The following is a 24,049-nucleotide window of genomic DNA, read 5'->3' on the forward strand; positions in this document are numbered from 1 at the left end:
AATTTTAATTCAAGCCTCTTTTGAAGAAAATTATTTTATCTATTTGCATGTGTTTCTTTTGTAATTATTAATGTCTACCGTGCATAAAAGCTACCTACAAAATTTAAGGTTTTTTTTGCTGTGTTATTTCAATTTAAATTTTAAGTATATACAGGGGTCTGGCCAGAAGATATTTGGGTCCGTTAACGGACCCTTCACAAAAATCCGATCAACCAAAACGAACCTTTCACAAAATTCCGATCAAACAAAATGGACCTTTCACAAAATTCCGATCAAACAAAACGGACCTTTCACAAAATCCCGATCAAACAAAACGGACCCTTCACAAAATTCTGATAAACAAGATCGGATCTGTCACAAATTGTTTATTGAAAGAGCAAATCTGAAAGCAAAATATCGCATATTTCTGTGTATAAACCGATAATTTTTGGAACCTTTTTTTAAGTCAAATTAGAGGGATCAGCTTATACAAAATCGGCTAATTTTGAAAAAAAAAAAAAAACGGCACTCTTGGGATGCTCCTGCAAGCGATAAATAATTGCTACTGCCAAATAAATATAATGGTTGTTTGTTTTATCACAGCTAATTAGCAGCGGTGTTGTTGTAAACTTTTCTCAAAAGGCATTGGTAAGCACTTTTCTCCGCTCATGATTTAATAAACAATAATAATATATATCTGCGAAATGAACTTAGAACTGCAAAGGGATAGTAAGGGTGAGGAAAAAATATGATCGCTTCAGATAGGGTTACCAACTTCAAAATTATCACCACTTAGCGTCTGGCGTTGAACCTTTATAATGACTTGATTAGAAAATATTCTCATAATTTTGCCAGCTTGTCAATATTTGCGTTTTTACGATGCGGTGCGATGTTTAATTGTTATTTTGGAAGGAGAAAATTATATGGGTTTTGATTTTTCGATGCTAAAAAGGATGATAACTTTAAATAAACTCTTTTAATTAACTTTTTTTTTTTCTTTAGATGTCTACATTTTGAAAAATGCAATCTTTTAACATCCGATATGAGAATCATATTTTGTTCTTTTTTCAAGCTAACTTCGCTTTATTAGGATTCAAATAAATGAAAAGTCTCTTAATTTCTGTTAGAACTCTCATTTCAAGTTTTTAAAGCAAAATTCCATTTTCTGTTATGAGTCAAAAATTAAAATGCTGAATAGATGGTTTATTTTATTTTATTTTTTGGGTCAACTGTGTCCACAGACATTAATGATATGTTTATCATAGGACTCTAAAATGCAATTTTAAAATAATTTTAACAAAAATATTTCTTTTCCAAGCCCTTTTTACACTTTTGATGCCTTCACTTTGAGAATTGCGATCTCTTTGCATCCGCTATGGGAATCCGATTTTTCAAATTTTTGATGATTATTACGCTTTGTTAAGAGGTAAACAATTGAAATATCTTTTTATTTTTGTTAAAATAAAAAGTTTTATACGAAATTCTGTGCTTTTTAAGAGTGTCTTGGGTCAAAAAGTTGAATGCTGAACCCTATTCTGAATTTTATTTTATTTATTTATATTTTTGTTACAATTATTTTAAGTACTGTACAGAAATATATCTAGTATAATTTAACATAATGTAGAATGGTAGATAAATATTGATACTTGAAAGAGCGATGCCCCCCCCCCTCCCCGCCAAACATCAGAAAAAAAATCCAGAATGATTTTCTCGACGTAGAAGAGGAAAACACTCAACTTTAAGTTTAATTGATGCAGTTTATGCCGTCTCTAAATCCTAAAAATTCGTTTTAACAAAAAAAAAAAAAAAATTTTTTTTGTTAAAATGATTTTTTTTTTTTTTTGCGAAATTTTTTGATTTTTCACAAAATTAATTCATTTTTCACAAAATTATTTGATTTTTCACAAAAAACGGACCCTGTAAAAAATCCTGGACAGACCCCTGATATATGTGAAATCTCACCTCTGTGGCTTGTCCCCATCCATAAGTTTTATCATTTTTGTCTTGAAATGTGGAATAAAAAAAATGGTAAAAAATTTTAACTGTGAGTCTCTTTTTAGGAGTTACCTAAGATAAACTGATTTTTCATTGTTTATTTTTATTACTAGTTGTTGAAAACTTGCAACTACTAGTCTTTTCTACGAGCCTTTTATGAAACTAGCGCATCTATAACTTTCAATCCAAAATTTTAATTTATTTATTTTATAACTAAACTTAAAAAATCATTGAAATGAAGAAAAAAAAAGATTATTGCAGATTTTCGTTTCTTTTCCTCCCCCCCCCATTTAAAACTTAAAAAAAAGGAATGACTATAAAAGAGGAATTCTGAAATTGTTGAAATTCACATATTTTCACCTATCAGCGTAAAAATCCCACATATGAATTTCTAGTAGTTAAATTTTAACATTTTTGTGGAACACTATTCAGCAACAAGTTAAAATTGCAGAAAAACAAACAATTTATTTGCAACATCAGAATATTTACTCCCTCTTTTTTTTGCATTTCTAATCAGGGTTTGCCGATATATATCATGATATATATCACAATATATATCCGATATTCATTTTGAAAATATCGTGATACATATCACGATATACACTGGTGTGCAAAAATTAAGGACGAAGTCGAAAAATTAGCATATTAGCTGAACGAAGAGGCAGAGTGGACAGAAAGAACAATCAGGAGATTAAGTAAGGTGATGTACGGTAGCACATGTGCAGATATGCAGGCAGATGCAATAGGGGATTGTCTGAGTAGTATAAAGCATGTTGTCGGTGTAAGATCAGTATTTCTGGCAAAGAGATTGCACGCCGTATAGCTGTTAAAATCACACCGAGTTGCTGCCTCAGCGAGAAATGGCGAATAATCAATCTGTTAGATGACATCTGGATGCTTTTACCTGAGGTCGAATCATTGGAAAGTTGGAGGAAGGCCGCAGTGTGACAAGTGTGACTGCAGAGTTCGGAATTGCTCACAGCATCGTTTCACGACTTTGGAGACAATTTCAAACTACAGGAACAGCTATCCGGGGGTTCAATAGTGGTCGTCCATGAGGAACCATACCCGCAGATGACCGGTATATTGTCTTACAGGCCAGAAGAAACAGGCGGCAGACAGCGGGAGAAATCGCTAGATACACGACACAGGTGACTGGACGACCGATATCGCGTTTTACCGTGGCCAGAAGACTGCACGGTGATGGTCTGTTTGCACGACGCCCTATACGGTGTGTACCTCTAACGCCTGCCCATCGGAGAAGGCGTTCTCTGTGGTGCCAGGAACACCGGAATTGGAGAGACAATGAATGGGGACGAGTACTCTTTACAGATGAGAGCAGATTCAGTCAGAGTAGCGATTCTCATCGCATACTCATCTGGAGAGAGCGGGGAAGCAGCAATCATCCCTCGAACATCATTGAAAGGGACAGGTATGGAGGTCGCGGTGTTCTCGTTTGGGGAGGCATCATGCTTGGTAGTCGTACAGACCTTCACATCTTCGACGCAGGTTCAGTCAACGGGACCCGTTATTGTAACGAGATTCTTCTTCCATATGTGCGTCTTTTTAGAGGCGCTGTGGGTCCGCAGTTCCTTTTCATGGACGACAATGCACCATGTCATCGCACAGTAGCTGCCGAACAACTCTTAGAGAGTGAGGATATTGAACATATGGATTGGCCGGCACGATCTCCGGATCTCAATCCCATCGAGCATGTATGGGATTTTCTAGGCAGACGCTTGGTAGCTCGTACCTTACCATTAGTAACGATTCGGGAGCTTCGATTGGCGCTGCAAGACGAATGGGCAACAATGCCTCAACAACTCATTGACACCCTCATTCTCAGCATGGGCAGACGCTGTGAAACCCGCCTAGCAGTCGGGGGAGATCATATCCCCTACTAAAGACCGGATGTTTGTTGCTGGACACTCATCACAGGGATGTTTCGGCCTTCAGTCGCAATGCGCTCCATGCTACTTTTTCAATAAAGCTTCTTTTTATCCCTCTGATTTCTCTTTTAGTAAGTGTTGCTTACATTACACATGTCCTTACGTATTGGGGGTCTTACGGTATTAAATGTGTTGATTTGGAAAGCTTTTGTACAAAGTTATATTGAAAAAACTGTCTCGTCCTTAATTTTTGCACACCAGTGTATATTCGATATTTATTTTGAAAATATCATGCTATTTTGATATTTTCGATGTTTATTTTTTAAACTATGGTATTTTCAATATAAATATTATATTAATCATAGTAATATTGTTCATTTGTTGTTAAAAATAACCAAAAAGTTATGCACTATATTTTTATGATGTATTAATACATCATTAATATAACAAAGTATAATAAAATATTCGTTTTTTACCTGTACTTTATGCTCATAAAATTAATAGTAATGAAATAATTTCAATTCATATTAAAAGTGCCTAATTAAGTGTATTAAAGTTTGGTCAGAAAAAAAGAAAATGTCTTATGAATGTGCACCAACGAATGCATATTTTTTATTTCTGAATCATATAACTAAAAGTAGCTAACACGAGAAAAACAGCTAATGCTAAATTAACTCTATTAAATTTGATAAAAATGTAAAATGAAATATTAGATATAAATAATGAGAAATACATTAATTTTAAGTTTACATATTGTAAGAAATTAAAGAGTAATTTGAGGTTGCATTAACTATTTTGAAGACTTGACTTTGTGCTGATTGAAAATATCTGATATACAGTGGCTCCCAAAAGTCTTCGTACACCTACGACTTTCAACGAAATAGGCCCCAATCCATTGGTTAGAATTAATATTTTGGAATAGGTATTTAATTATAAGATCTATGATCAACTTTTAACAAAACTACATGAAAAGTTTTTAAAAAATATTGAAACTTGATTTTTTAAAAATCAAAAACCAAAAAGTGCCGGTAATTTTATCTCACAAAAGTCTTCATACACTTTATAAAATGTCTATATATTATTGAATAATCTAACTTTTGATTAAGTTATTAATTAGTAGAATATCATACGGTATTCATAGCACCTTTTAAACGTCTGGGAATAGATTTCATTCTTTTTCTTTCTTTTTTTTTGCGTAATTTCTGAGTAAGTGTTCAACCACACTTCGAGTCTCACTGTTTCTAGCTCTGTTTTCGTCTTAAAGCCCAATTTTCGTAATCTAGCCTCCAGATATCTCTAAATACGTTACATTAAGTTAAAATCTGGAGATTGAGGGGGTATTTACTAAACTTAAGGAAAAGTTTCGAGGCACTAGACGCAAACGTTGAAAACCGTGTGCTTCTTATCGTTATGTTGATAAAAAACAAAGTTGTTTCCAATAACCAAATTTTTGGCTAAGAGTTCAAAATTGGTTTTTAAAATATTTAAAGGAACAGCATGATTCATTATTTCATCAAAAAATTACAAACTACCAATTCCTGATGCTGATATGCACCCTCACGCTAGAACACCTCCACTGTCTTGATAAACTGATCCAAATAAGTTCTTAAGATTAAGTTCGTAATTTTTTCTTCCATTTACAGTTACACAACAATTTAACCAAAAATGTTAAATTAATGTTTATCTGTAAGTAAGACATGATTCTAAAACGATTTTAGCTGAATTATCATTGGTTTTGCGACGAAAAGCGTAAGCTTTCTGTTTTACGCACGACCAAGAAAATTTCTGCGTGAAGAGGTCCCATTTATTCCAGCTAATCGGAGAACTTGACGAACAATTTTAGGTGAAAATTAAATGTAAAATGTTTCATTTAACTCTGCAGAAACTTTTACAGCACTCAAGTGTGTATTTTTCATAATTTTTTTTAACTTTAAATCTCCGATCACGTTTCGTCAACTTTGCCGGTTGACCTTTTCTTACCTTGTTTTCGGTCCGTTTCCTTTCTTTAAATTATTTTATCAAGCACTTTACTATACAAACAAATAAATTAACTAATTTAGAGACATTTCAAACCAATTTACCACTACTGTGGGGAAAAAATTCAAATTTTGATTGTTGTTTGCTGTTTTTTATACGAATACCAGCCTTTTTACAGTAATAAGCACAATATTAAGGAATAAATAAACAAAAAATTAAAGCCAAATGACTTATAAGGGTCAACACAATGCAAAAATATTAATAAAATAACATATGATAATTTTAATCATGAATTTATTCGAAAATATTTGAGTGTACGATGACTTTTATGGCGTGTTATTTCTCTGTTTCTTCGTTTTCTGACTCATTTCGAAAAAAAGATCCGTCAATATTTTGAAAAAACCAATGGGTTGTATTTAGAATGACATAGGAATGATCTGAAAAAATATTGGACTTCATATTCGAATTCAGTTTTGAGTTATTTTGGTTTTACTAAAAAATTTCAAAGTGTACGAACACTTTTGGGAGCCACTGTATATCAAAATATCTGATATTTTTGATATTTTCGAAAATATCATGTTTGTATCAAACCCTGTTTCTAATACATATATAAATTATAAAATGTTGCAACTTTTTATAAAATCCTCAAAACTTTACAATTATGAAAAATCCCTTATTTATAGAGAACAGTAAATTGAGATCTTACAGCAATGACACCCATGTCTCTATCATTCCACTTGGTTTGAAGGAAATCAATCTATGGAAGAAAAGAAAAAAGAAACTTAAATTCAAAACAAAAAGATAATGTAAAACAATGTAAAATCTTGATTGAAAAAATAAGAGGATTTTTTTTTTTTTTTTTTTTTTTTTTACACTGAATCATTTGATTAATTAAAAAATTACTTGGACTTAAATTTTATATTTATATTCAGTTTAATAAATATAAACTTAATAAAACTTTTAGAACAACAAACAAATTCTACTATCTTATTATTATTATTACTTTATTATTGTTTTAAAAAATCTAAACTTCAAAAGAAAAATTTTACTGGCAAATATCAACTCTGTATTGATTTCAGTCAGTGATTCGTCATTTGTTTATTTTCTTTATAGATAGGTTAGGAATAAATGAAAAAAGATCAAATAAGCTTTGTGCTACAATATGATTAAATTGGAAAAACAATATAAATAAAACACAAATTAACACAAATATACAGCATATAGCTATTTCAAGGCTACAATGGAGCCATCAGTGCAAAAAACTCAGCGCACAGAAAAGTCTGGTTGTGTGCTGAGTTTTTTGTGCTTTATTTACGTTGTTTTTTCAACTTAATCAGATCAGGAATACATAGAGAAAAATAACCAAAAGGAAGCACAGCGGAGAAATTCAGGAATTTAATTTTGTATCTAATAGACCAGTTCTTGAAAAAATATCGAGCTTTAATATCAAATGAAACAGCATTATTGGAAAAGAAAAGAAAAACTTCCAAGTGTTTTGCATATTGTATTGATCTTAAAACGTAGGAGGTCAAAGGATACATGCAAGATGAATTTTATTGAGAAACAAATATTTTCTCTTTATATTTAATAAAAATTAATACAGTCCAAGGGAACTAATAGAAACAGATATTTGAAACATTAAATTTTGTTCTTGTGGGGTTGTAGAATAAAATTGCATTTTAATAAGAAATTCTAAAGAATGAATCTCAAGAAGTCATCAGAAGTTAGCTGTAATGAAATTTCATCATACAATAAAATCGACGCAAATAATGCTTCCTTCAAATAATAGCTTTCTTCTGGACATAAAATGCTTTGACTCATAAGTTAGATATAATACTACAATGAAAAATTTCTCTGCCATTTTAATAAATATTTCAAAAAAACAAAAAAAAATGAATCTCAAGAAGTCTTCAGGAGTTTACTGTAACGAAATTTCACTACACAATAAAATTTATGTAAATAATGCATCCTTCAAATAATAACTTTCTTTTGGACATAAAATGCTTTTACACATAGGTTAGGTATAATACAAAAAATATGTCAATGAAAAATTTCTCTGCCAGTATTGGATATTGCAGAGCCAAAATAGAAGAGTGATTCATTAACACAGCTCAATTAGCAAAAATAAATGAATAAATAAAATAAAATGAATGAATAAAATACTACTAATAATAATAAAGGGACAAAAAAAAATCAATTACTGAAAAATATCTTCCTGCATTGTAGCAAAATAGCAGGATGTTAAGAAAAAAACAAAAAACACTACCAAAAGGACTTTTCTTTTCAGTAAATATTAAAAGTAAAATTTGACACAAAAACTGGCTTGAAAAATGTTTCATACATCATTATAAAGACAAAAAAAAATCGTCAATGAAGGTAAATGCACCTTAGTGGATATACACCAGAAGCGGATAAGGTCTTTGAAAAGTAAAAACAAGACTTTTTCCCTGCTAGGTGCCCCCCTAAAAAAATAAGGGGGTAATTTTTAGCAGGTTTCCTATCTAGGGAAAAAGTCTTATCATTATTTTTCAAGGACATTATCCGCTTCTGGCATGGGCACCAATATAAGGGGAGTAATTGTAGGAGCTCAAGCACCCCTCCTCTTAAAAATAAGAACTTCCTTTTGATTTTAGTACTTTTTTCTTTACAAAAAATGTAAAAAACATTTCTTCTCCAGCCATTAATGAGTAAGTTATTAAAAGCGTCAAATTTCAATTTTTCTAATCTTTACGGAAATGGGTTTCCATGGGGAAAATATCCTGCCAAACCATGGGGAAAATATTTGAGCCTCCCCTCTCTTAAAATTGTGCATATGGGTGACCATGGCTTCTGGTGTAGTATCCACCACAGGTGTACTTACTTTACAAATTAATTAAGTCATAAAAAAATACGTAAGTGATTTTCAGTTTGCTACCTACATTTCAAAACAATGTGTTGCTCCAACTAGATTTGCAACATCAATCACAACACATCAAAGTTTGAAATCAAAACATTGATGGTATTGATATTGATACATCAACCAAAAATAAAAACTTGCAATACATTAGTAACCTCTAACAAAGGATTTTATGAGAAAAATGAATAAATTTGACAGTGCTTGTGTTTCGTAATTTATAACCAAGATACATAACTGTCAAAGCAAAGCCAATAGCAATACTGAATAGTCATATTTGGATTCAGAGGGTCATTTGTCACAAGAATCAGCATGGTGTTAGAAGTATTTAAAACATGCATTTTAATCCAATAGAAGACATGCATAATTCAAAGTATTCCGTTTCCTTAATCAATAAAAATTTGCTGAATGGTGTGATCCCAATTGAATTTGAAACGTTTTAGAGAATTTTTAGGATTAATTAATCATTGTAAATACCCTAAATTTACTTAGGATGTTGTGGCAGTTTGCGACATCAACCCTTTTCCTATGACAGATACAACTTTTGTAGCAGAAAAAATTCCATTCTGGCAACAACGATAACTGTATAAGTACAATATTCAAACTAAGTAAGATAGTCATGGTGTTATTGCTTTTTTTAATGATATAATGAACAATTAAGCAGTAGGTTACCGCCCTTACCCTCTGACAGTCCTGGGTCATGAGCAGGGCCGGATTTAGGAGAGGGCAGGCAGGTCTACTGCCCTGGGGCCTCCACAACAAAGGGGCCACCACAATAAAATTTTTACAAAATATCCTAACTTTCACGAGTCCAAAATATCGAATATATACGTATATATCAAAATATTTGGATATCTATCAAAGTATCGGATCTTTTCGAACCCTGATTAGGGGCCTCTACTCCTTCGTTGCCCCGGGGCCTCCATACTTCCAAATCCGGCCCTGGTCATGAGTAAGATGTGTGAAATTCTTCCACATAAAATTTTTTTTGGGGTAGCTTACCATGTAAATCAAGTGCACTACCTCCTATCAATGCCTAGCTACTGCCCTGTGCCTAAGACCATTTGATAACGAACATTTAGCATCAGAAAAATAAGTGTAAAATGCTTCTGAAAAGTGCTCGCTAGGGCATGATAAGAGGTTTAAAATCCTCAGAGAGTTAAGTCAAGATTAAGGCAGAGCTGCGTGCAATATACCGACAACCCGGTTATCACATCCAAAGACTGCAGTTTGGTCCCTGTTATGAACTCATCAGTCTGGAATAGCGATTAACCGAATTGAAGGCAGATGTCATCTCATTATAGCAGAGAGTACCAACAAGTACCAAAATTAATTTAATTCACCAGCGAGAGTCCGCAGATATTGTGCAGCTCAAATTGTAAACAGACGGCAAAGCTTAGATTTACAAGCTGAACTTAACCATTCCTGCGGACTCTCGCTAATGAGCTAAATTTATTTTTGAAACTCTCTGCTTTAATGAGATGACATCTGCCTATCATCAGTTAATCACTATTCCAGACTGATGAGTGCATAACAGAGACAAAACTGCAATCTCTAGATGCGATAACAGGGCTGTCGATGCATAGCATATATATCGACAGAAGGGCAGAAGAACTTCTAAGGAAGTTCTTCTGTCCTTATATAGTTTGGTAAGACCTCATTTGGAGTATGTTCAGTTTTGGTCTCCTTATCTTAAGAAAGATATTAATGTATTGGAAAGGGTTCAAAGGCGGGCTTCAAGGCTAATAAATGGACTTTCTCATTTAGACTATGATTCCAGGCTTAGAAGGCTAAAAATGTGCAAAGAGACCGAGGGGACATGATTCAGTTGTTTAAATTTATTAAAATTAAAGATGTTACGGGGTTGAAGTTTAGCACTGAAAACAGGACAAGGGGTCCTTGTTTTAAGCTATTTAAATCTCAGGCTAACATAGATATTAGGAAAAGTTATTACTTTAGCAGGGTAGTGGAACCTTTGAAACAGCTTACCGGAAGAGGTGGTAATGAGCAAGGGAGTAGATAGTTTTAAGAGGGCCATTGATCTTCACTGGGGATTGTAAATTGACTAGGACCAGTCCAGCTGGGCTCAGAGCCTGTTGCTGGTCATCACTTTTGTATTTGTATTTGTATTTATATAGTAAACAATGCCCGAAAATCCATACCATTAGTTTACATATTGTGCTGTAACATAAATATGTACTAACATGCTGTTTTATTTGTCAAGTGCCTGCCACATGGAAAAATTTCATTTCAATAAACAGTTCAAACTATGCCATGTTTTAATAAGTATTGAACACAAAATTGTAAATACCTTCTTTAAAGCTTTTCTTTCTAAAACATTAGTTTTGAGTTCTTCAATCCCATTTTGTTCTAGATATTCTGGAATTTCGTCAAATGCAGTTTTGAAGATTTCAGAAGCCCCTAATGATGCACTACTTCTTTGAGGAACAATATCCGCTAATATATTATTGTCCTCAGCAATTTCTTCCGCCACAACATATTCCTTCCTTTCCTCCTCCTGAAGTGACGACTTTGCATCAGTTTCTTTCATCCTTTGGAACTTTACTGATTTTCCCTTACTCTCTAGAATGCTTTTGTCAGACGGAGCGGGTTTCGGTTCCTTTCTGCTTACTGGTCCTTTTTCAGAACTGCCATTTTTCTTCTCCTCTTTCATACTGAAAAACTTTTGCTCATCATAATCTGAAGGGACTTGCAAAAAGACATTAAAGTCTGAAGAAAAATCTGTACTTTTCTGCTTTGAAATTTGACTTGTCGAACTCTGTTTTGATTCGTGTTGAGAATCGACTTCATTTTCTATTTCCTGCACACCATCGACCTCTCTAGATAAATTACATGAATTCCAAGAATCAATTACTTGTTCAACTAAAAAGTTTTTAATGCACGTTCTTTTTTTATCATTCAGCCACCAAAATCGTTCTTCTTGTTCCATTTTATTACTCTTTAATAGCTTCCTTCTCTTCCATTTTCGTTTATTCAGGTTAAGCTTTTTATCTGTCATTTCCTCCCTCTGTTTCAAATATTCCATCACCTTGTCCATTCCCATCTGCTTGGACTTTTCTAACAACTCCTTTCTTTTCAGCTGTATTTCTTTCAATTTCTTCTGCATTATTTTACGTTCCTGCACGTTTTGAGGTACTTCATATAATTTTACCGAATGAACAACTTGAAGAGGTTCAGAAATTTTTGTCTTAATTGGAATTTTTTTACTTTTAAAAACCTTTTCATACTGTTCTGATACCTTACTTCCCATCACTTCAGTATGACGCTGAAACAAAACATTGAATAACCCTTCTTCCTTGATCATTATTTTTTCTTCAGACACTTCCTTTCCATTAATTCTTTCCTTCTTTGGACCCGCTACATCAACAATTTTTTGCTCACCCTCAACAACATTCTGAACTGTTGAAATCATGACCTTGATAACCTCTGCAACACATTTCCTATTCCTCGCAATCAATTCATCCACAGCTACTTTATTGTAATGACGAATGACCCTTTGCCAATTAATGCTGAACGTCATGTTGATCAATTGGTCTGAAATGAGTTCGTTCAATTTAAACAATGCTGCATCATTCTCCTTCTCTTCAACAAAAGCTTTTTCTACTGCCTTACACATATCTTCCACTAATAGTGTACAAATATTTTCAGCATCATCCACAATACTTTCTGAAAATGCGCGGTAAGTGGCAATAATTTCCTCATTACTCGGACCACTTTCACTAGCGCCACTTTTTTCATCTGGTGCTTGTAATTCTTCCACTGCAGAATCATCTATTTTTTCATCCATGTCTGACAATTCTTCAACAGCTGATGTCACACTTTTTCTTGATGCAGAAACTTCATTTGCATCATATGGAGCAACATCACTTTCTACAACATCCATCTTTTTTTCCTCAACGTCACTCTCAACTTTTATTAGCAAGTCTTCAACACAAGCCACAATCTGAAATAAGCATTGCATGACATCTTTGCAACAACTGAACAGTTCCGATTTGGAAACTTCTTTCTTCAAAACTTCGTCTTTCTTCTTTCTCATTACTTTATTTTTCATAAATGACTTTTCCACATCTGCTATTATCCTGAAGACTGTTTTGTGGACAACTTTCTGCTTTTCATAAAAAAATAAAAGATTTAAGTCATTCATTGAAGCTATTATGTCTATAGTAAAAATCATGCTCAAAATTAATTTCTCAATAGCAGCATACTCCTGATAAATGGAAAATGTTTGCTTATCAGAAGGGAATTTTGATTTTGGATCCCCCGACCTCTCCATTTTTGCTGATTTTTCTATCCCTTTTCCAGTTTTCTTTCCTTTCTGTTGCACCTGCTTCCCATCAGTTGTGAATACCCTTTCAACTGACAGTAGCATGCAATTCAAAGCAGCTTGAATGTTTTCTACACCACCGCATTCAAAGTCCTGCAACATAATTTCCGAAATGTGATTGTCAATTTTTTGTATTTTGCAGTAAGCGCTGATCATTTTAGAACATTCCACAATTTCACTTTCAGTACAAACATCTACTACAGATATCATGTTTCGAATGGTGGTTTTTGTCACATTTTGATTCTCATTTAATTCTTCCTCAAAAGCACAAACTTCCTTATAAATTATAAATGCTTTGTAGGCATCTTCTTTTTGCTCCTTGGTTAATGCTTCATCCACAGTGTCAACAATTTCCTTACAAACTTCAGTAACGGAGTCAATTAATAAATACTCTTCAAGTAGCCTCAAAGGATTTAGCCCTTTCAGTACTGTATGAATCATCCTCTGGATCAGACATGCACAGTACATTTCAGTTTCATCTGGTATCCACTGATCTCCATGAAACAGACACCAAATTTTGAACCAAAACCTTGAGCAAGTGCTAAAAATCACACCTTGGCCTTCTGAATCTACTATCCACTCCAAGATCCAATTTACAGCCATTCTGAACAGCAGCATAGCTATATAAGGATCATATATTTCTACAGATGTATTCTCATAGACTTGAATTAGTCCATCCCTGTCATCTCTTTCCCACTCATAGATCTCACAGTTACTAGAAACTATATAAACAACATTTTCCAACACATTTTGGACTACACTTTTTATTTCTGCATCACCAGCCTTCTTTTTTTCTTCTTTTTGATATAAAATAAGTAACTCTTTTGCTTTACTTTGCATTTCAAATTTCTTTCTTAGAGCTTCTTCAGTATAATGAGCCTGAGTTTCAGGTTTCTGAAAACCATGTTCTCCAATTTTTCCACCAGCCTCAACTTCTGATACAACTACAGGTTTTTCACCTCTCTGGCTCAATAACTGTTTCTTATTCTTATCTTCCCTTCTCAAAGTCTGTCCCTTTTTGCCACTTCGATATTTACTTACATTAGTTCGAGTTCTGGTACCAGCAACTGTATCCAGAATGTTTCCGATCACTCTCTCCGCCGCCATTTCTGATTCGTTTGATATCTTCTTAGCACACCCTTTTTGATATGAAGAGAAAACTTTCAATGCTTTTTCCTGTTCCAAGAGAATAACGACATCTAATGTTTCCAGAAGATCAGAAACAATTGATTTAATATCTTGCATAAATGCCAACTTTTTCCATTTTTGCAAGTTTGGAATGTAATTGATAGCCATCTCCTTAAATTCAGGTTTCACAAACTTGGTTAAAACTGAGTAATGGCAGGTCATTAACTCATAGTTATTCTTATCTTCTTCAGGAAACTCATTTTCTACAATGTACATCATGTGTTGCACTGTTGATTCTACATAATACCTGTCTAGCATAAGCTCCTCCTGTAACTTGTAACAACTTGTCTTATTAACCATCATTATTGTTTCTAGAGATATTTTCTTTTTCTTACCTTCTTTAAGCATGTTAAATGTTTCACGGCTAACTTTCTCACTCATATACGAAACTGCTGCAACTTTTAAAAGCATCTCCTTATTAAACCACAAGGCACTAGATATTGCATTTTCAATAACTTTTTCAACTACATCAACATCAGTAGGTTGTAATTTCATGTAACTATAAAAGAGGAATTCTTCATCACCGGCGCTTTCCGTTTTTATCTCTTCTTCTATTTCTACTTTTTCTGTGACTTGAATCATGGCATTAATTACTTCCGTAACAATTTTCTTGACATTCTCAAGCAACTCGAATTCTTCCATTTCCAATTTCAAAAAATCAAGCAACATTACTTGTGAATTCTTAGCAGACTCATCCAGTTCCTTTCTTTCAGCAGCATGAATGATCATTTCAATGACTTTTTCCACATCTTTTGCAACCCTATAAGTATTAAACATGTAGTTTAACTCCATTTCTGATTCTAGTGATGCTATTTTATCGACAGTAAGAACTGCAGCAGAAGCCACGTTTGCCACAGTTCTTTCCTCATTAGACAAAACTGACTGATTCTCATCATCGCTGATCACTTCAGTGGTAAATGTGTCATTTTCAAGAATTTCTCCACTTGTTCCAATATTCTCTTCTAGAGCTTGACACGTTTTTTTATATACTGTCAAAAAATTCTCAGCAGTACTGTTTTGGTGCAACAGATCCAAACGAGTAACACAATGGAACATACTTCCCATCAGTTTTTCTACTTTGTCGTGCATGGGAATCAAAAGCACTCTTTCAAAGTCGTATTCGACGACATAGATCAAAGCTTCGAGAACTACATTAACTGAATGGTGTTCATCTATTTTTGATTTTGATTCATTGTAAAGAGAAATTCCTTTACCAAGAAATGCTTTTTCAACGTTCAACAGACATATGGTTAAACTTTTGATTGTGTCAAAAGACTGATAGGAAGACATCAGCGCATGCTGCTTACGAGTACATTCATCAACGGAGTATGTAAATCTCATAAACTTGAGTTCAAATTCCTTTGCTTTATTATAAGCAGAGAGATAAGCTTGCTTCTTTTTTGAAAGCCAAAAATTCGTACTAGATCCTTCATCTTCAAAGGCATATGGTGAACTGTCGGAAATATGAATAGCTAATAATAAATTATTTACCACATTTTCAATTGCAGTTTCACTTGGCATGGCAGATGGAACCTCCAAATTATCACAACCCTCTTTATTTTTACTTTTTACTTCTGATACCTTATTTAAGTTCGGAGCATTCTGAACTATATCAAAATGTCTCTCATATCTTTGTTCCTCTTGGGCTCCTAATTTTTTCTTATCAACTTCGTATTGGTTATTTTCGGTCATGTAGACATTCACGACTGCTTGAACCAAATTACTTACCACTGCTTTAGAAGCTGAAATTATTTCCTTCAACCTTGATTCATCGGCATTTACCAAAACCTCATTTACTTTTTCCATTTCTAAAACTGCTATTTCATAAGCAACACTTAAAGGTACAAAAATGTGATCAAAATATTTTTTCTCCCGGTAAAAGGACAACATACTTTTGGACAAGTGACTGGGTATTACACTACTAGTCTGAACACTCCCATCAAAATGAGTGCTTAAAACCATTTTAACTACATAAATCAAAGTATCATATACATTTACAACATCCAGAACATGCTCCAAACTCATTTCAATAACATCAGACTCTTGATTATTTTCAACAGTTATGGTCAAATAACGTATAACATTCTCTACTTCTTCAAACCCATTTTCTTCACCCCTTATAGAAACCTTATCAGCTTCTTCCGAGAAGAGGGAAAGTAAATTAGTATGAAAATCATCATGCAGTGTTTTGAGATGCTTCTGAAACATTTTCCGGGGATCTTTTCCAGAGAAAAATTTAGGATCTTTGCCTCGAAGTTTTTCGACATACATTTTAAACAACTTATTCTTTTCTTGAGGAGTTTTTGCGAGTAATTCTGTAGGATACTCCACTTCCTTATCAATTCTTTCAACAGTATGAATAAGTACTTTAGTCAGAATCTGAACATCATGTACAAAAGCATCAGTCTCTTTGAAATGCTGAAAGAATGCCTTGTTCTTTTCTTTGAGCTCCGACAAATAATCCTTCTCGACAGAGGCAAGCAAAAACTCAACTGTGTCTGAAACTCCAATCAAAACAGCCTGAGTATAGGTGATGACATTTTTAACCAAAGGTACGACTTCACCTCTTTGAACAGAGAGAATCACGAGATCAAGTACAGGTTTTACTTCATTCAACTGCTCTTGCAGGTGTCGTTCAATAGAAAGGGAATGATACTTTGCCAAAAAGAGGTCCACAGAAGAAAAAGAAATTACCGCTTCGATGGATCCAATCATGTCGGAAATAAGCTCTTCGAGCACTTGAACAGTTCTACTTTTCACCAGGCTGTTATAAATGTTAGCCAAATTTACCGATCCGGAATGAGGTCTCGAATTATCCCTAAAAAAGTTCTCTTCAAGTGCAGCCACAATGTATTTCATTACAATTTGTACATCAGACTCCTCTGCCATAATATGATATATAATAAGCAATTCTTCTGGCATGTGAATTTCATAACACATCATATTTCTTTGTACTTTTTTACTGCAATGCTCATTTTCAACTTCTTCACGATAAATCTGGAATACTCGTTCTGGCTTAGGGGTGACTACAATTTCAGACAATTCTTCAATGACCAAATAAATACTCTCAATTAACTTTTTAGCTTCTTCGGTAAATGCTATATCATAATATGCATTGAATAGTAGTTCACAGCTTTTATTCTGTTTCTCAAAAACATTTCTTTCTGCCTTACGAATGAGACTTTCAGGAACTGCTTTAGTACCCTGGGTTTTAGAAACTGAAATATTTTTTCCTTTGTCAACTGCCTGAAGCTTATTTTCATGGACAATATCAGAACAATCCTTTTCCCTGTTTTCCAATATTACACTATTTTCAACCATTTCAGAATAAAGTATGGAGATGATGTCAGAATATTCATCCCATTCAATCACACCTTCCACTACACAAACTATGTTTTGAAGAACCATTTCAACAGCACTCTGCCGCTTCTTTTTACTTTTTGAAACTCTCGAGACAACTTGATTTTCAGTTAAATTAAAATAAATAGCGAAAAGCATGTCAGAATAATCTTTAGCATTCCAGTCACTAATACCAGCAACTGTGTTACAAATAACAGCAACTAGTTTTCCAATCAAATCTTCATCCCTTTCCTCCTTGTTACTAAAAGCTTCATTGGTTTTCCAACCAGGTCTGGTTGATTTAGTAACTTCTTCAACAGCATGGATCATGATGGAGATCAAACTTCTAACATCACTTGTAATTTTTTCATCCTGAAACTTAACTTTAATAAAATTATTTTTTCTCTGTTCTTTGTCAGCAGTATTTAATTCCTGATAAAACTGTAGCAATTTATGGGTGCCAGCATAAGTACTGTCATGACTTTGGTTCTGCTCTTCCATCTTTAGAATTTCTTCCCCAACTAGATGCTCTTCCACCATACTGTCAATTCTGACAGTCCCTATTGCAACGGCTTCTTTCATGTGCTCAACAACCAGACTAATTATCTCGTTGTTATCCAGATAATGAAAATGATAAAAATACAAGGATCCTTTAATATGGCTCTCGAATTCATCAGAAAATGGCGACGAAGATATAAACCCATAATCATAATATTTCATGTCACTACAAGTACTAACTAGATCTTTGATCGCTACAGGTTTTACTAAATCCCAAAGAGCATTTTCTAAAACTTTGTAACTATCGTAAATAGATGCGACATTTGAAGCAGAGATGAGTTCAAAATAAATTTCCATCAACTGATTCAACGCGACTCCTTTCCAAGTTTCAAAGACAACATCTTGTAAAGTCACAGTTCTGATCATGCTCTCAATCAGTCCCTCAACATTATTATCTTCTGCATTAGATGTGATGTACTTTTTTCCTTGAAAGCTGATCACCGCCAAAATCATGCTCTCAACAGTCACCTGAACATCACACTCACGTTTGTGGTCAAGTAGTTGAGATTGTGACACTTCTTTTGGAGCCTCCTCTTGATAATAAGATAGCACTCTTTTTTCCCGTTCTGTAAACTCAAATGGAGTAATAAAATCAGCGTTCAGAACATATAGAGCTTGCTCTACGAAGATTTCCCTGTCAACAGCCTGCAACATATCTTGTAAAACCTTCTTAATTTGATCTAACTCTTTATCAATTTCAATTTCTCTAACAATATTTTGAAAAAATTCTTCAAATAAAATTGCATTCAACCTTTTGCTTTCAAGTATGTAACATTTTTCAACTGTAGATATCATGACATTAATCATTTTCTTAACAACAGGCTCTATCATCCTCAGAATTGGTGCTTGTTCCAGTCTTATCATTTTTTCTATTGCCAAAATCAGATTCTCAACAATGCTTCCAACTATTTTATCTTCTTCCACTTCGATAAGCATCCCTTGCATTGCATGTGCTTCTTGAATTTGGAAAATATTTTCATTGGCATCATGAAACCAGATCGCGAGTTCATCAGTATTTACATCCAAATTAGGCATAATGTTTTTTTCTAATAAATATATCTCATGTTCCTTGTCGTGTTCATTAATGTCTAGTGTTTTATAAGCTTCAAGCATCAGTTGATCAGAATTATCAACCAAAAATGCCACAATATCTATCACATGCTCAACTATGTTCACGACATTTTCATGAATTTTCATGCCAGCATATAATTCAAGAACAGAAATTTTCAATTGATAACAATGTAAAACATCATCAAAAGAGAAGATGAATGATGTCATATTGTTGACTAAAACCAACATTTCTTGATCTAGTTTTTCCTCTTTTTCATACTCCAGTCCATCAAATTCTACATTTATATTACTTTCGACATCAATTCCTTCACTTTCTTTTTTATCATTATTTTCTTCTATTGCATCCACTCCCACAGCAAGTGTTTTAATTTCATCTGCTTCATTTTCTTCTTTTCTAAATTTGACAGAATCATCCCTTTCATTACTACCACCTTCTCCAAATATACAAGATTCTACCCACACTTTAATTGCTTCATTAAGTAATTTAACTACATCTTGAGATATCAGTGAATCAACAGCAGTTATTACATTTTCAACTAATCCCACAATTTCACTTTTCTGCATAGGAAACAGTACTACATTACTTTCCACTATTACTTTCCTACAAAAATTCTCAGCAGCGAAAACTTGCTCATAAAGACCTTCAAATTGCTTCGTCGTTTCATGTCGGCTTCTCACAATTGTATCATTTATGACTCTTTGCAGAGTTTCTGGATAAAGAGCAACCATTCTATCTTTCTCAGCATCAGCTGCTCTTTGAACTCGCTGAATATTTCTCTGAATTTCATCCTCTAGAATATGCAACCTCTGAGTCAGTAGGGGATAAAAAAGTGGGAGAACTTTGTTTTCAAAAGCAAACTTGATGAAACATTTGTTTATCTCATTTCTGCGCTGTTCAGAGAATGGAAGTTCATTTTTCTTCAAGTAATGGACATCACGGAGAATATCTTCTACATCGTTGTCATTGATCACTGCTTCAAACGCTCTTATGTACGAATCAACTAAACATTTGTAAGACTCTTTTTCTGCATCAGGAACAAGGGAAAGAATTTTGGAAAGTGCTGTGGACATACTTGGTTTCTCAAAAGTTGCAGAGTGTTTCTTCAGAACATTACCATCTTTGCCATGACTTACAACATTCAGTGCTCTTTTCCCAAGACTGTCTCCTGGCACTGCTTTTACTTTCATATCAGACACAAATGCAATTGTAAATAGCACATTTCTAACAACAAATTTAATATCTTTTTCAACATCATGACTATCAGTTATATCTTTCACTTCTTCTTTTTCATCAAACTCTGCGAAATCATAATCACTATCAGAGTTTTCACTTTGGCTTTTTACTTCATCAATTTCTTCTTTGCCGTTGAAAATGTTTTTGTTTAGTACATTTTTTCTATTAGTTCGCACAGTAGAAACTGCATTTTGTGAACTACCAGTTTCTTCTTTCTCATCAGCTCCATGCTTTTCATCCAAGATATAGTTTCTGAATCCAATTGAATCCGTGTCAAAACCTAAGTTACCTTCCTGAACATATTCATCCCATAAATCATCAGGCAAATCATCTTCTTCCCACAATGAATTAGTGAGTTTACTTATGTCCCAAGGGTTGTGAGTGTCATCTTCCCATGGATGACTAGATTCATTTTGATTAAGGAAAACATCATTACTACTTTTCAAGTAAAGACTTAATTTTTCACTAGGTAAATCATCCCATTTCGTTCTTGTCAACATATAATATGAAAGCTCATTTCTAGTCTTTAACTTGGTTATTGGTATATTGTCAATACAAGAGTGTTCTCTTTTTCCCTGCTGATCCATGCTCATTTCTCTGCCAGATTTAGTCACTTGTGAAGAATAAGAAGAGCTTGGACCATCTCTCCTATCGTCAACCATTTGTCTGCTGCCAATAACTGTCTTCAACACACGCATAATACATGTACTTTTAGATTCAAAATCACTTTTAACTTTTGTGATAATTGTACCAGAATTTTCCGTCTTCACGAATGCGACTGTAAATAACATATTTCTGACCAACCTCTTAATTGCAAATACACCTCCCAAGCTTTCAATCAACTTCTTTTCAAATGAGTATGATACTTGAAGAATTTCCAGTAACTTCGCAGTTTGTCTTTCTTTTTTCTCTTTTTGCAATTTAACTTGCATTGGAACTACTTCAACGCACACGTCAATTATGTCATTTAAAACTTTTATGCAGTCTTGAATTATGTCTTCGACAGGTAAGAAAGGTCCTTTTGAGTGATCATAGCCTACTTCTTTTGCTATTCTCTTTTGATCTGCAATTATCTTGTGTTCTAGAACTATTTCATTTGATTCAAATATAATTTCATCGTCTTCTATTTTGGTTTGGATACTGTCATCAGTTACAAGTGCTTCAACTTCATCCTTAGCATTAGGCACATCTGTGAAACAAAAGTTGAGACAAATTGTTACGGATGCACCAAACACGATATTTTGCCAAATGCCTAATATTTGGGTGAAATTCTGACCGAATAGACTGAATATTTTTTGAAAATTTCTTAACTACTATTTGTATTTATATTTTATGTCATTTTAAAATAAAAAAAATGATTTTCTGTTTTGTGACTTTTGTGAAATTTAAATGCACTTCCATTTAACATTGTACATTTATTTGTATTAAGTATAACTTTTTATTTATGATAAATAAAAATCACAATAAATCATTCTAAAGGCAAAGGCAAATTAGTATAGCAAATGGCTAATTATCTTTTTAGATATTTGTGAAATTATAGTTTTTTTTTTTCAGCTGTATATTTTAAAAAAATTTATCAGTTAATTAACTTACCATACAGTAAACTCCAGATTATTCTCTGCCTTTCACACTTGCAAAAAAAATTTCTTTTTCACTGATGATTAATTGATAGATAAATATGCATATTTTAACTTAACAAATGCAAAATCTATTTTTAGATGAGCATTCCTTATCCGATTTCTCTCTTCCCTTTCCCTTCCAGTGACATCAAACCATACAATTTCACCGAAACTTGACTAGTTGAAACTTGATTTTTAGATCTATGCTATCTACTGCTTTACCCTAGTTACTGATTTTTAGATCTACACTACTTACGTGCGTAAACGAGTGATCGGGTCAGTTTTAAAAGAATTCCTCTTCCTTCCCTATGTGTTTTTGGAGTAATCTAATTTGATCTGTTGCACGATTTGTCTGTGCATGTATATAATCGGTTTGGAATAATGAGCGATCCTTTTTTAGCTTTAACATGCACTTTTTATACACAGTTATAATTTTAGCCATAGTTTAAATGTATGCTAGTGTTATTGATCTTCTTAACCTATTGCATACATTAGTACTGAATTTACAGATTATTCGCGGTTACTGCGCCACCTTATTCCACAGATAATCGGGAGTTTACTGTATTTGTGAACACTTAAACTATGAGGGTTTTTTTATTTATTTACTGTTTTATATTTAAATGATATAAAAAAATAAAGTAAATGTAATCTGTCATAAGATTTTTAAAAAATTTAAAAGCACCAAAATTTACATTTAACATCTAAGTGTTTCCTCCCCATTAAAATTACTTTTAATGTGATACTATTAGTAAGGAAACAATTTGCATTAATTTTGTACTATGGTACTATGCCAAAATTTTCATTTGTTGCATTAAAAATGTGTGCTTATTTAATAATTGTGAAACATTTAAAAAATTTACTATTTGGTAGCCGATTATTACCGACTGAACTGAAGATTCGGATTGAATATTCAGTGCATCCTTACAAATTATGCACTGATGAAAAATATTGATGTTTGAATGAGTAAAATACCGAGAAGTTGATTTCACAGCGTAACAAAAGTTCATTTGATATGGGATAAAACTCGTTAATACTTAAAAATTCATGTGAAACTTCTTGTTTGCAACCTAAATCACTACAGGAATTGGGACTAATGCAATGTTGTTGATTTTGAAATGACTTTAAAGTGTTTTCCTTTGAAAAATATTTAAAAAATTTTACAAACAATTTTTCTTTCAATACATGGATGAAATTTCAGTTACACTCATTCCTCAAGAAACTGATTAAATAGTACATTTGAATCGGATTCTGCAGTTTTCATCATTTCCCCAACATTTTAAATATTTTATTTGAAAATTATTTTATTTTTACTCATGTCCTTGCACAGTACACATACACTTTATCTTATATGTTATCAACTCCTCTATTTTTAAATTTCAAACTATTTATGTTGAAAGGTGGGGGGATATGTTACTTGTGCAGTAGATATTAATTTAAGAGATATAGATATCAGATATTAATTTAAATTAGATAAAAATAAGTCTCATTACAATACAAATGTAATGAATTATTTATGTGCATTTTATGCATGTATTTTTCTTTAAATTTTAACGCTTTCCTTTAATAAACGCTCAATGATTAGGAATGCTGTACAGAAAGCTTTGAACCTCTTAAATCTTTTGAATACACAGTGAAGCACTGTTTATATGTTTTTGAAGAGACCATATGAAAAAAGCATATACCTGTAAAAAATGTATAATTGGTATACGTTAATGTGTATTAGACTCTGGAGGGACCAATTTTAAAAACGTTTACAGGTATCCCTTGTATAACACGGTTAATTTGTTCCGTGTAGTATTGAAACTGTGTTATATGAGACTTTTTTTATAAATGGTTTTTTTCACTCATTTTTTAACCTAATTAATCATGTACATATCATAAATCATGTCAATGTGTACCGTGTTATATCGAAACCATGTTCCGTGTTATTTCAAAACCATGTTCCGTGTTATATCGAAACCG

The 24,049-nt window shown here is 33.1% G+C and overlaps 1 protein-coding gene across 1 annotated transcript in view; it reads right to left on the bottom strand.

Annotated features, from left to right (window-relative positions):
• LOC129229825 (uncharacterized) overlaps nucleotides 1–12,136 on the bottom strand; it is a 29,270-nt gene extending 17,134 nt beyond the window's left edge. Inside the window, exons 1-2 of the mRNA XM_054864199.1 lie at nucleotides 11,045–12,136; nucleotides 6,547–6,597 (exon numbers count right to left, since the gene is read on the bottom strand). Of these exons, the coding sequence (XP_054720174.1) occupies nucleotides 6,547–6,597; nucleotides 11,045–12,058 (1,065 nt within the window). The 5' untranslated portion in view covers nucleotides 12,059–12,136. The remainder of the gene's footprint in view (nucleotides 1–6,546; nucleotides 6,598–11,044) is intronic.
• Between the last annotated feature and the right edge of the window lie 11,913 nt (nucleotides 12,137–24,049).

This window comes from Uloborus diversus, chromosome 9, assembly GCF_026930045.1.
Source record: "Uloborus diversus isolate 005 chromosome 9, Udiv.v.3.1, whole genome shotgun sequence".
NCBI lineage: Eukaryota > Metazoa > Arthropoda > Arachnida > Araneae > Uloboridae > Uloborus > Uloborus diversus.